This window comes from Hypanus sabinus, chromosome 6, assembly GCF_030144855.1.
Source record: "Hypanus sabinus isolate sHypSab1 chromosome 6, sHypSab1.hap1, whole genome shotgun sequence".
NCBI lineage: Eukaryota > Metazoa > Chordata > Chondrichthyes > Myliobatiformes > Dasyatidae > Hypanus > Hypanus sabinus.
The window spans coordinates 58,300,565-58,315,436 of record NC_082711.1 but is presented as its reverse complement, the minus strand read 5'-3'; the positions used below and the strand labels follow the sequence as shown (position 1 = coordinate 58,315,436).

Sequence of the window (14,872 nt, the reverse complement as noted above, 5' to 3'; positions counted from 1 at the left end):
AATTTTGTTTGGAAACAATATGAAATTGGTTATTAAAATCCTATGCATTTGCTAGATTTCCTTTGTCTTTTTAATTATTTTTAAATTTTATTTATTTAGCGATACAGCACGGAACAGGCCCTTCTAACCTGACGAGCAACACCACCCAGCAGCCCACCTATTTAACACTAGCCTAATCACAGGAACAATTTTCAGTGACCAAATAATCTATGGACCAATATGTCTTTAGACTGTGGCAGGGAAAAGGATGTGTGATGAGATCACAAATTCACAGATTTGTGCCTGATGTCCCTGTCCTCGTGATTGTATTAGATCTGCCACATAACCCTTTGATATATTAATGGGGTGAAAATCAGCCAGTGCTAGGGTTTGGTCCTGTGATCACTACAAGGAAGGTTTTGTTTGAGTAGTTCTAGCCAAATCTTTTTTGTGCTCGCTCAAATCATTGAAATATTCTTCAACAGCTGCTGTGTTTTAATCTACAAGCTTTTTTTGAAGAGGCAAAATTTTATGGAAAAGAAGAAAGATTGCTTTGTTGCATTTTTTTAAAAAATATAAGATAAAATGTATTTTTAATGTATCCATTGAGGGTAGAATTTCAGAGAGATAAGCAAAAATGTTTACAGGCAGTCCCCGGGTTATGTATGAGTTCCATTCCTGAGTCCGCTTTTAAGTCGGATTTGTACGCAAGTCGGAACAAGTACATTCGATATTATTTAGTGTCAGTTCGTCAAACATTTGTCTTATTATATAGTATTTATTTTACCTTTCTATGCATATAAAACACTTAAGAAATGTACGTATTCCAATAATGCTTCGTAATAATTGTAGCTTTCATCGGGGCAGGGCGTTTCACATGCTCCATTATTCTCACTTTATCCGTTATCCTTTAAAATCGTTCTGATCGTTGACCGACTGTAGCCTAACACTTTTCCAATGACCGATGGTGTTTCACCTCTTTCCAAACGCTTTATTATTTCCACTTTATTTTCATTCGCGATGACTTCCCGTCAATAAAACAGAAACACTGTGGGCGGCGGGTCCTGAGCTCTGCTGGCTCCTGAGGTCCGCTGCGTCCTAAGGCCACCGCACTGAGCCAGGCTAAATGGGACAAGTGGGGGCTGTGCTGGATTTGGGTATTTGATCTTCCACAATATTCCGTGTGGGTATTTAAACTGGAGGTGGCAGTGTTTTTTTTTACGAGGTCAAATTGCGAGCTCGACATCAACCCAGCACGGATGGTACAGGAGTCACTGCATTGACGTCAACCCAGCATGGGAGCAGTCTGTCATTGGACCAAACAAGCTGATCTCACTGCGCCACCAGGCGACTGGAACGGGTGTGGGGAGGTGGGGTCAGGGTAATCCTTACTAAGAAAAATTTAAGCCAAATACAAAGTTAAACACTGTGTCAATGGCAATGACTTAAAATGGTGGACGGCATAGTGATCTGACTTAAAATGGCAGACGGCATTCTCCTTTTCCTCGGTTCGTAAGTACGAGTCGTCTGTAAATCGGACGTTCGTAACTTGGGGACTACCTGTACTTCCATTTTTGAGCACTTTCTTCTTTCCTTATGACAATCCCACACCTTCTGTACATAATCCTTATTGTATGTAATAATGAAAATTTCTTGAACTGGGCTCTCTCTACATGCTTTGGTTATGTTCTGCAGATGATGATAAAAAAACCTATTTTTGTTTATTTTAGCTTCTACACTATATCTGGCTTATGAAATCTCCCCAGTCCATTGATATTACGTCAACATTGGAGTACAGTCAGCAACTTTTTATTTGAATTAGTAAATAAGTAACAGTAATATAAATATAAAAGTTAGACTACAAAGAATCCTAATAAGATAAATGACTGTTCTTTGTATCTGAGTGCTAATTCTTAGATTTCTCACTAAGCTAACCCTATCTTAACTATTGAAGCCTCTAAGCAGGTTCTCTATTCCTACTAAAGGGCAAACACATTTCTTTCAGTAACCTTGGGTTGTCCCATACTTTGATATCTAGGAAAGCTCCTGGTAGATAAATCCTAATTATTTTAATTACCAGTTGTTCTTAAGTGCTGAAAATAAAATGTGCAGTTTTGGGATATCTCTGTTATTGAACAGTTTGTCTGTAAATAAAATTTGCTGATTTAAAGCATTTGGATTGCCTAAGGTTTCTGGAGAAACATGAACATATTTCTCAAAGGAATTGTTCACTTTGCATTTAATGTACTGTATTTGAAGTTTGATGCTAATGACAAGAGTTTTACTGTTAATTCTCTTGAAGTTGACTGTTATTCCCATGGAACAGAAGAAAGAGTTGTTCTTACCTCAGGACTGGGCTGACAATATTGAGAGATTACTGAACTGTTTAAAATAACATCTTAGTTGTTAAGCTGGATGAGAGGGGTTTGGAGGGATATAGCCCAGGTGCAGGGCAGTGGGACTAGGCCAGGGGTGGGCAAACTTTTTGACTTGTGGGCCACAAAGGGTTCTAAAATTTGACAGGGGGGGCCGGACCAGGAGCAGATGGACAGAGTGTTTTGGTAATACACCTCATAAGAGAAAATAAAATATCATGGGATATGTAGAAAACATGTGCTTTAATTTCAATTGAAAATGAACAGATGCACTACAACAAAATATCTCTTTGAAGTCCCATGGTATTTAGCTATTTATTGAAATGATTTTTAAAACACTGAAAATTAAATGAATAAAATACAGCTTTTTAAATAGTAACAGTTATTATTTTAAAGCACTGAAAATTCTGTTATCCTTCAAGATATTATCATCATCACTCTCCTCCTGACTGTCTTTATTTCAAAAACGGTAGGAGATACAGGTCTACTTGTCCTGCTCCTTCTTATTCAATTGTCCCCTGTGCCAAAACTCAACAACGACCAGCACAAGGACAGAACAGTGACAGCGCGCCAGTATGCGGAGCACGTTATTTGATCTGGAGCGCATTTTTTATTTTGAGAACGTACGTGCACCTGCGCACTACTCATGTCCCATCACTTAACAGAAATGACATGTAACATGTAAGGCTTATTGAAAAAAATATGTTCAAATGCATTTTTTACATAACACAACGAAGGAACTTATTTTTAATTTCAGTGGGAACAGTGTTGTTGGTCTCCCTTTTTAGCCAGCGCATCAAAGTCTGGATTTAGTTTTGTTGTGGCGATTCTCAGGATGGATCTGAGGTGTTGGTCAGTTAACTTGGATCTGTGGCTGGCTTTGTTGATGTTCATGACGCTGAACGCCTGTTCACACAAATAGGTCGAGCCAAACAAAGAGTAAAGCGCAAATGTGGAGTAATACGCTGCACCTCAACAAAGGTCAATGTATATAGAGTGCGTCATCTATTGGGAAAACGCCAGAATTGCGGGGAAAAAACGTTAACAAGGTTTATTAATATAATTTCATCAAGTTCTGCAGGCCGGATTAAAAAGCTTAACGGGCCGCATATGGCCCCCGGGCCGTAGTTTGCCCATGCCTGGACTAGGCAGAAAAATGGTTTGGCACAGCCAAGGGCCAAAAGGCCTGTTGTTGGAATTCCTCTTTGCGCCTAACCCAGCATGGATAGAAAGCGTGCAAGCAGCTGGCTGGATTCGAACCCAGGACCCCTTGCCTCAAAGCCTGGTGCAGATGCCACTACACCACTGGCTGCCTAACACCACTGTGTTGTAGCATATGGTTCTTTGAGTTACTGTTGCCTTCCTTTCAGCTTGAACTAGCCTGACCATTCTCCTTGGACCACTCTCATTGTCATGGTATTAGGCTTGCTGACCACAAAGTTCTAAGCTCAAAGTTGAGCCCCACCAGATGTAAAAAGCCATGTGCAGTTTCACTATGGAGAGATTTTACTGTAACTACCCAACCTTCAATGTCGAATTCACTTCCCTGTTTATTCTCCATGGCGAGTTTAGCTACCAATACCCACTTTTCGAGCAGTCAGTCCCTTCTCCCTCCCAAAGAGAAGATACTACCAGCTAACAAAGTAGTTTAAAACACAGTTCATTTATTTTCAGTGAGAAGTTTAAATCAAAACAACTCTGTTAAAACAAGTTTAAAACTTAAAATATTTTTTTATCTTAAACATTTCTCAAACTCAGAATTTTTCAAGTGCAGTATTAAATTTTGTAACTTCAAAGCATTAAACTAATTTAAAGGATGACATCGGAGTCTGAAATATGAATCTAACTTTGTGAACCACACATGTATCATGTGGTAGCGTGATAATGTATGCAATTCATGTATTTTTACATATAACCTGCAATTATTTAAATAAACAATGCTTAATCTATGTATATTACTGAAATGTTACTGAAATCTTTAATCTTTAATGCTTGGGTATAAACCCTTAACTCAATATAGAATGCATCTCAGCTATATATATGGTATATTATATAATACAACTGCTATATACTGACATCCACAACATAGTAAATTTTGAATTGTCCCACTGAGGCTTAAAGATTTAATCACTGTGGAGGCTTTCTTACTCTTTTGGGATAATGTCTTCCCTGACAAGGGGGGTCACTCTGCTTGGCAGGCGAGACTGGTGACTGTGAAACAATCGCAGGTTCTGGGGCCTCGTCTGTAGTAGTTGTAGGAGTTGACTTTGACTGCAGGAAGAGGTTCTGACAGTTCTGGACACCTTTCTTTTCCTTTCTTCTTCTTTGAGTTTGTGCATCTTGATCTTGGGAAGATGCATTTCATTCATTAGAGTATTATTAATCCCCCTCTTTCTCCCTTAATGATCTGATCTTTCCTCTTAGTTTCCTCATCCATATCATCATCTGACAAATCCTATTTTTCTATCTTGTTTCATGTTTTACTTTGCGAGGTATGCACATATCACGAGGTAGTGTGATGATGTATGCAATTCACATTTTTTATATATGATTGGTAATGAATTGTTTAAATGAACAAGATTGCTATATATACACACACACACACATGATAACTCAACTATTAAATACACAACAAATAATTTCTCAATACACAATTCCTATAAACTAAAAAGGCCTACAATGATGTGGACGAACAATTCATGCGTTGCTGAAACCAAAGCTGGAGGAATGGATTCTTGTTCACCCATGTTTCTTTGATGTTCCTTACCCCATTCCTAATAGACCTGAACTGCTTTCTACACTTGTATCCTTTTCTTCCTCTTGGGTGACTTCATGAGCTTATGATTTTCCTTACATATCCTTTTAACACTAGCAGCTTTTGAAGACATACAGTAGATCTCAGTTTGATGTACATTGTTCACTAACGTTATGAAGCTAACTTCTGAGTTGGTCATAGAGAAGTACAGCAGTGAAACAGGTTCTTCAGCCCATCTTGTCCATGTTAGAAAAAGTTCATAAAATCATTCCAATTATAAACACATCAGTTATTGATATGCTAAATAATATTATCCATCTGGTTTTCAACCATCCCTGAACTAAGCAACTTAGTGTCAACTTGTCTATTTTGAAACAAGCCAAATTAAACACCCCATTGTCTTAAACTCATCTTGAGCAGTAATTATGGAGGCACGGTGAGTTAGCATATGCTTTTCAGAGACAGAGCATCTGAAAGGTTGTTTTATGGAGAGTGTTTGTTTTAACTTCAAGCTGATTACTGCTTTCCATTTATGTTTTAAGAACTGAAGACTGACTCCCATTTATGACCAGAGACTGAACTAACTGTTAGTTGGAGGTTTACTTACTGCCCTTGATCTGACAAGTGGCAGATGCTGTTTTGAGAGCAGAGATTAGCAAACAACCATGGTGTGAATATCCATTGCATCATTAAAAAGGCATTGTCACCGACAGAACTGCTGCTCGCACCGTTCTCTGGAAACTCTAATGACTATTGTATGTGAAATCCCCAGGAGATCAGCAGTTTCTGAGATACTCATACCAACCTGTCTCGCACAGTCCAATGGACCATGGCCCATGGTCAAAGTCACTTAAGTCACATTTCTTCCCTATTCTGATGTTTGGTCTGAAACATTACTGAACCTCTTGACCATGCCTACATGCTTTAATGCTTTGAGTTGCTGCCACATGATTAGCTGATTAGATATTTTTATTAACAAGCAATTGTCCAGCTGTACCTAATAAAGTGGCCACTGAGTGTATTTGCTATCATGTTTCCTAGCTGACAACATTAAAACTTCCTTAAAGTGTATACAGGCACTTGTGGATGTTCTGAAAGAGAAATGGAAGACTATAAATAAATATGTGTTATTTCTCGTCTTCATATGTCATTACCATTCCCAGTGCTTGGAGTCTGGCATTTGTCCTGATGTAATGAGTTCTCTTCCAAAAAAGTAATTTTTGAGGATTTGAGGTTTCGTTGGTTCAAGTTAATTTAAAATTATGGAAGTTTTTTTTTAAAGTATTTTGGTCCTTAAACATTCTTACTTGCTTTTATTTGCTGTATGTTGTGGTTGATTTTTAATGGCTCACTTAACGCCTGTTATGCAGTAGATTTAATGGTTGGAATGGGAGAATTTGTGAAAATTTTCCAAAATCTCTGGACTCCAGGCAGGTCCCATGGGGATAGGAGGACAACAAATGTCACGCCACTGCCTTTTGAAAAAAATGTAAGCAAAAGGTAGGGTAACTATAGGCCAGTTAGCTTAATGCATGGAGTCAGGGGGAATGTTTGAAGCTATCATTGAGCAAGCAATAGTGAGACATTTTGGATAGAAGTTGTTCCATCAGGCAGATAAACCATGGATTCAGGAAGAGCCAGTCCTGCTTAATAAATTTACTGGAGCTCTTTGGGGATATAATGAGCTCAGTGGATAAAGGGGAACAGGTAGATGTTGCATTCTTGCATTTCCAATAGACATTTGATAAGGTGCTATATAAAAGACTTGCCTATAAAATAAGAATGTATGGAGTTGAAGGTAATTTCTTCATGCGGATGGAGAGTTGGTTAACAGCAGAAGGCGGGAAGTTTGGATAAATGGGTTTTTCTCTGGTTGGCAATCAGGAGTGAGAGGCGTGCTACAAGATTTGTATCAGCCCTGCAACTATATACGTTAATGATCTGGAAGAGGGAACAGTGTAGCACACCTATGTTCGTTGATGACACTAAATTGGATGGAAAAGTAAAATGTGCAGAGAAAGCAGAGAGTCTGCAGAGTGATATAGATAGATTAAGTGAGTGGGAAGAGTCTGGCAGATGGAGAGCAAATAAGAGGTAAATGAGAGGTATTTAACTTTGGAAGGAAAAACTGAAGATCAGATTATAATCGAAATGGTGAAAGATTGCAGCATACGCCTGTGCAGAGAGACTTGGGAGTACTTGGGCATCCATTACAAAAGATTGGTTTGCAGGTGCAACCAGTTATCAAGAAGGAAAATGGAATATTGGTCTTCATTGGTAGAGGGATTAAATTTAAGAACAGGAAATTACAGGGTACTGGGGAGGCTGCACCTGGAGTACTGTGTGCACTTCCAGTCTCCTTACTTGAGGAAAGCATACTGGCTTTGGAAGTGGCATAGAAGAAGTTCATTGAGTTGAGGAGAAATGAAGGGATTAGCCTGTAAAGAGAGATTGAGCTGCCTGGGGCTATACTTGCTAGAATTCAGAAGAATGAAGGGAAAAGTTGGAGGCAATATAGTAGTTTCCACTGGTAGATGAGACTCAAACTAAGGGGCTTAGCCTCAAGGTTCAAAGAGGGGGTTAGATTTAGGGTGGAGATGAGGAATTGCTTTTACCAAAGGGTAGTGAATCTGTGGAATTCTATGCCCAGGTAGGCAGAAGAGGCTACTTATTAAATATATTAAAGGCAAATATTTTTCCATTGTCAGGGAATGAAGGGCTATGGGCAAATGACAAATAGGTGGAGCTGAATCTACGGCCAGATCCAGATGGCCTACTCCTGCTCCTGTACTGTTTTTATGAGAATAGGCCAGACTCCTTGTAATTTTATAAGGAAAATGCTGTCGATATTTTTCATTTGGTCCCTTTGTAGAGATAGATTGAAATTGTTTTTTTGTACTGGAATGTTCTATTTGACTTTTTTGATGACAAAGTGCCACATCCAGGGAGAGGGCAAGAACGGGGTACTGATTGTGTATGATCAACTATGATCACAGTGAATGGTGGTGCTGGGTAGAAGGGCCAAATGGCCTACTCCTGCACCTACTGTCTATTGTCTGTTATCCCTCATTTCATTGCTGCTTGCTGGCCAAACAGCAGCAGTTCACTGGAAGGATTTTCTTTATTAGTAAGCTTTTCTTTAAAAGACGCTTCCTGAGATTTAACCTGACCACTATTCCTGGCCAACATCCACTTGCTAGAAAATAAAATTTTCTCACTGAGCATAAATGCATAGCAAGAGATAAGAAACTGCTGCATTTGGGTTTTCACCAAAACACGGCTAAACAACAATATGCCTGACTCAGCATTTCAAGTCGACAGGATGACTCAGTTGCATGCAGACAGAAACTCTCTGTTTGCGAAATCCAAAGAAGGTAGGCTCTGTGTTCATTAACAAAAGATGGTGCACAAACTCATCTGTAGTTACCAGTTACTGTTCTGGGGCAATTGAATTAAATGATGGCGATATTACCTGCTCAGGGAGTTTACTGTTTTGTCTATCACCACTGTCTACATTACCCCCCACCGCCAAGCTTGAGCACCAAGGGTGCACTAGGAGAGCTTCACAGTTTCATCAGCTCAAGCATCCACGTGATCTCTTCATAATTGGAGGAGACTTCCATCATGCTAACCTGCAGGACATTTTACCCAGATTCCATCAATATGTCACCATGACTACTAGGGGAACAAACAGACTGGCCTGTGTTTGTGAGAAGGTACAGACCGTGAGGAATGTGCCCTGTCTGTCACTGTAAGCACGTAGATGATGTTGGTACATGAAGATCATTCATCTCACGACCCAGCCAGGGGCCCTGGCTGAACACAGAGCTGTGTTCCCTACTAAAAGCCCGGGAAACTGCCTTCAAGTTTGGAGCTCTCAGGGCAGCTGGGAGAAAACTCAGCTTGGGCATCAAGAGGGCAAAGCCAGCGCAAAAAAAAAGACAGCAACACCTGTCCGATAGCGAACCCTAGTGTACGTGGCTGGAAGTTAAGTGCATTACTGTTAACACGAAGAGAAACAACATTGACTGTACCAGTGATACTTCCCTCTCTGATACTCTAAACACACTTGTGCACAATGCCAGCCAGATAACCCCCTCCCAGGTGAGCAGCCAAAGTCTGTAACAGCAGCAGGTGTGAGAAGGACTCTGCAGGGGGGGTCAAACTCCACAAGGCGGTCGGCCCAGATAACATCCCAGGCTGAGTACTTGGAGAGTGCACACAAGCTTACTGATGTCTTCACAAATATCTTCAGAACTTCATCCATTCAGGCTGCTGTTCTTAAAGTCAAGTTATAAACTGAACAAAAGAATAATAAGAGTTTTTGTCAGGGGGTTGAGTGACAACATTTGCAGAGAAGCAGGATGATATAAGACAAACCCTGAAGTAATCTTATTTGAGGGAAATAAAACTTGATTAGCAATTTACTGCAACCATGAGGTAGTTTAAGGCTTGTGGTTTTGATTCCACAGATTTGATTTTGTATTCTGAGCCTTGGGTTGATTGGAATTGTCATTTAATTCTTTGGAGAATTCGTTGCCACAGGCAACGGCAGAGGCCAAGTCTTCATGTATACTTCAGACAGAGGTTGATAAATTCTTGATTGATCAGGGCATGAAGGGAAACAGGGAAGGCAGAAGATTGGGGCAGAGAAGAAAATTGGAACAGCCATGATGAAATGACAGAGCAGACTTGATGGGTCAAATGGCCTAATTCTGCTCCTTTATCTTATGGTTTTGTGGTCTAAATCTCGTACTTCACAGGGACCTGGCATCATAAGAGCCATTCTTCAGTCCTATGGCAAACTTAATTTGTGCACAAGCATACAAAAGGGCAATTGACAATGGGCATTGGGAGATCAGAAAGATCCTATTTCTGTAGGTCACTTATGGTTGGAGGTCAGACAGTAGCTGGATTCTTGCTCCTGCAAGTTATGGTGAGCAATATTTTGGACTATAAGATGTAAGGATAGAAGTGGGCCATTCAGGCCATGAAACCTGCTCTGCCATTCAATCATGGACAGTATTTTTTTCAACCCTATTCTTCCAATTTCTGTTCTTAACCCTTCTACAAGTCAAGAACCTATTAATATCTGACTTAAATATACCAAATGATTTGGCCTGCAAGGCCATCTGTGGCTACAAATTGTATAGACCTGCTATCCTCCATTCAAGATAATCATTTAAAATACATTTGGAGATGTAACAATAAATAATAGAATCAGTATCATTGATATTAGTTAAGTGATTTTCCTTTTCCAAACCATGCATTATTTATTGTTGAATTTCACTTCTTTGCATAATGCATAGAATTACTGGAATATTAATGTTTTCCAACCTAATATGCCAAAATGAACATATGTGATTTTATGTGAAAATATGTGATTTTCCATTCAAGCTAACTTCTGTCATACTGAGCTATAGAAGCACACTAAATTTAGCCTTCAAATATTACATCACTTTGGTAGTTTGTCTAGCCATGAGGGCTGGGGGTTCTGTCAATGTTGTGTGGAAACTTCAGTTTTAGTAAAATGGCTAAAAGATGAGGAAGCTCCAAGGACATCCCTATACTCATTGATGGCAGGGGCCAGCACATGAGTGCCGAAATCAAGGCTGAAGAATTTGGTCGCATTCAACCAACAGTGCTGAGTGGGTGATCCGTAGCTGCTTCCCCCTGAGGTCCCCACCATTATTGAAGTTAGTCTTTATCCAATCTAAATCACTGCAATCTGTGTCAAGAAACAGTAGAGAGCATTGGATATAGCAAAGGCAGTGGGAACAAACTACATTCTAGCTGTACCACTGAAAACTTGTACTCTGGATCTAGCTGTGTCCCAGCTTTGTTGTCCAAGCACAGTTACTGACATATACTCAGTGATGTGGAAAATTGGATATGCAGTTTACAGAAAATAGACAAATCTAATCTGGCTAATTACCATCGAGTCAGTCAATTCTCAGTCACCACCAGCAAAGTGATGGAGATTGATGGCCACAATGCTTTCCAGCCAAACTTGCTTGCCATCAACCTGGTCACCAATGCCCAGTTTAGGTTTTGCCAGGAGCTCTCGGCTCCACAACTCCTCCTAGCCTTGGTCAAAATATGCACTTAAAAAGCTGCATTCCTTTACTAAGGTGAGAGTAGCTGTCTTTGACAGCAAATCAAAATTTAACTGAGTATGGCTTCAAGAAACCCTGGGAAAGCAGAGGTCACTGGACATGGAAGATATTTCAGTCATTGGAATCATTGGGAAACAGTTGTGGTTATTGGGAGATTTATCATCCAACCTCTTGAATTTATGGTAGGAGTTCTCCATGGCAGGATCTAACCCAAAATATCATAAAGGCAAGAAACTCAGCAGATCTTGCAAATCAAGAGTAATCCACACAAAATGCTGGAGGAACTCAGCATAGCAGGCAACATCTATGGAGAGTCAACATTTCAGGCTGAAACCCTTCATCACGACTGGTCTAATTGATGACAAACTATCTTCAGCTGCTTAATTAGTGAGTCTTCTCTGTCATAAGAACTGAAGAGGGATGTTTGCTGATTGAACAATACTCAGTTCCATTTGTAACTCATCAGGAAATGAATCAGTTGACGTCTACATACAGAAGGACTTAGACAAGTAATAATCAATGACCAACTAATTCAATAGCAATTAGGAATGGGTAATAAATCCTGGCCTTGCCAACAACACCATCTCCTGAAAAATGAATAACTAAAAGTAAAAACTAGTTTCAACCCTTTCTCGACTCTTGGCTAGCTTTGTAATCATGATCTGGGATTTGAAAAATGCAGTTATGAAAACGCAACCGATTCTGCAGATGCTGGAAATGCTGAGCGATTCACACAACATGCTGGAGGAACTCAGCATGTCAGGCAGCATCGATGGAGAGGAATGTTTTGGGCTGAGAGCTATCATCAGGCCAGGAAAGGAATAAGGTCGGGATAGGGGAAAAGTAGAAGCTGGCAGGTGACATTGCTGAATGCACTTTCAAAATACCAGTAGAAACCTAACTGATAAACACAAATAAGTAAACATATTATCAAGGTAATTTGTTTATTTGCTATACATCTAATAACTGTTATAATAACTGATTCCATGGAATATTCATGTTATGCCAAAATAATCAGGAATTTGCAGCTTAATTCCTTGCTTTGAGTATTTGCTGCATACTATCAACTTATTGTCAAAGCCATTTTCAGACTAAAAATTAAAGTTGTGTTAACTCTTAAGTATCGTTGCCATTTCCAATGAATAGAATTCTGATCAGTTATCACTCAGGGATATTGAACGGGGTACAGAAGTAACGTTTCCCCTATTTTATTTTGTTAGTCGTACTTTGCTTTTTCGTTTGCCTCCAATCTTTTCCTCCCCTGTGCATACCAAACCAGCATGTTAACAATTTCATCAGCCCAACCAAAAAGCTTTTACTTTGCACTTTCCTTCATACATGTCCAGAGAAACTGAAATACCAGGTTTTGACAGGTTTTAGTTTTGCCATCTCATTGATCATTGCTATTGGAAATTTCTGATCCAGTGAATGATGAAGAACCAGTTTAAGTGCCTGGCTGCATATGATTTGCCCTCTTTAGTATCGCTCTGACTACTTGCATCATTTCTCAGCATGCTGTGGTTGGTCCTTCAATCAGATGTGCATCTTACTTGCCTTTTTATCTATTTGCAGGTTTTCTGTTAAGACTTTAATTGATCGCTCCTGTTTCGAGACCATTGATGACTCGTGTTCGGAATTTACAAACTTTGCAGCTATTCTCGAGCAAGTCCTGAGTCATCGCCTTAAAGGTAGCATTATGTACTCTTGCACATAAAGAATGTAGAATCTGCAACTGGTAGTCAAATGCATTGCCTCAGTCAGAAATGGGGTGGCAGCAATATATTCAGGTGATTTTAGTATGAAGGGGGATGAATGAAAATTCGAGTTGAATTCTAAAGTGTGTAAAAGCAATGCAGTAATATTGAGGTAGTAATGCATGCAAAATGTTGGTGGAACTCAGCAAACCAGGTAGTATCTATAGAAAAGAATAAACGTTTCGGGCAGAGACCCTTCACCAGGGTCAGTCTCGGCCCGAAACGTCGACTGTTCACTCTTTTCCATAGATGCCTTCTGGCCTGCTGAGTTCCTCCAGTATTTATTTGTATTACTTTGATTTCCAGCATCTGTAGATTTTCTCTTGTTGTAATATTGAGAATTCAATTTTGTTTTGAAAATTTGTAGGATTTTACAGAAATATGCTACTTTTTGAATTTGTTTTCTTGTTGTACCACTGGAACAGTGATGGTGAATAAGTTGCCACTATTTTAAAGTGACTCGTACTTAAATGTTATTTTTGCATAGTGACAACCAAATCTGGTTGCAAGTAAACAAAGCAAGAAGGCATGTAGAAAATGAATACAGATCACTTCAAATCTGGCTGATATTATTGATAATGTGGTAGAGCATTATTATTCAACATAAACCAGAAAGTCATTCAAAGGCTTTCTTGGGTTTTTGTTCTATTTGTGCAGGATGGGACGAGAGTGAGGAAATCCTTCACTTTCTTGCTGTTTCTCTGACAGAAATGGAGGGCAGTTGCCTTTGGTTATGTTGTTGCGTGAATGAAGTCACTGGAGAAAATTACTGGTAGATACAAAATAGCTTATTTATTCAACAAAACAAGGTAGAACAGGCATCACATGGAGACACTTTTGGTGGAAAGGTCTGCTGCCCGACATGCAGCTCAATATTTTATGTGCCAAACATCAAAGGACAATTCTATATTTACAACGTATGCACAATTTAGAAACTGCTTTTAGGAACCCATTGTTCAGAGCTGCATTCCAAGTTAAATCTACGCTACATTTTCAGATGTGAAGATTGGTAGTGAAAGTCAATTGCTAAATATATGTTTTCAACCCAAAAATCGCTCTAACAGGCTATTCTGCTAAATAACATTATTCAAAGTGCAAACCTTATTTATCATTGGGTTCCTTTTCATATAACCTTGGTATTGCTCTAATATAGAGATTGAGTATATGTGTGCACTGTCTGATTTGATATGCAGCAATTTGAGCATGACTATGAATAATTACTTGGTAAATCATTATTGTTCACCTGCTTTTCAAGCAGGCCAGAACAGCCCATCATAAACTGCATATAAGTTGTTAATATAAGCACAAGTCAAGTCTTGTATCAGTAGTCAATGTGTAGCGTGTTCTTTTTTAATCTCCTAAATAAATCTGCTCCATTCCATTTAAACCCTGTATTTAAGCTGTTTGCTGCCGCCTCAACAAACCACATCCCCTTGCAAACCCACTTGGAAATTCACTTGATATTAAATAAACATTTAACCCCTTGAACTTGCTATCATTTACAGATTTAGAAATTATTCCCTTTTTAAGTAATTAGTATAAATTGTGTTGATGTTTACAGCAGTGATCCCAGCACCAGTCTCTATGAGTCAACACCTGTCACCCTTCTGTCAGTCCTTTGATGTGGCAAAAGCCTGTGTGCAGCCAGGAACCTAGAATATATTAGAGCGTAATATACGGACTGGTGCAGAGCCAACAACCTGTCTCTGAATGTGAGCGAAACAAAAGAGATGGTTGTTGACTTCAGGAGGGCACGGAGGGACCACACCCTGCTGAACATCGACGGCTTCTCGGTAGAGATCGTTAAGAGCACGAAATTTCTTGGTGTTCACCTGACGGAGAATCTTACCTGGTCCCTCAGCACCAGCTCCATAGCAAAGAAAGCCCAGCAGC

General features: G+C 39.5%; 1 protein-coding gene across 7 annotated transcripts in view; it reads left to right on the top strand.

Annotated features, from left to right (window-relative positions):
- The window catches only part of rundc3b (RUN domain containing 3b), a 93,220-nt gene that overhangs the window by 25,967 nt on the left and 52,381 nt on the right, over positions 1–14,872 (top strand). For all 7 annotated transcript variants that reach the window (XM_059972218.1, XM_059972214.1, XM_059972213.1 and 4 more), the window contains exon 2: positions 12,798–12,913. In XM_059972218.1, coding sequence (XP_059828201.1) covers positions 12,798–12,913 — 116 coding nt within the window. The remainder of the gene's footprint in view (positions 1–12,797; positions 12,914–14,872) is intronic.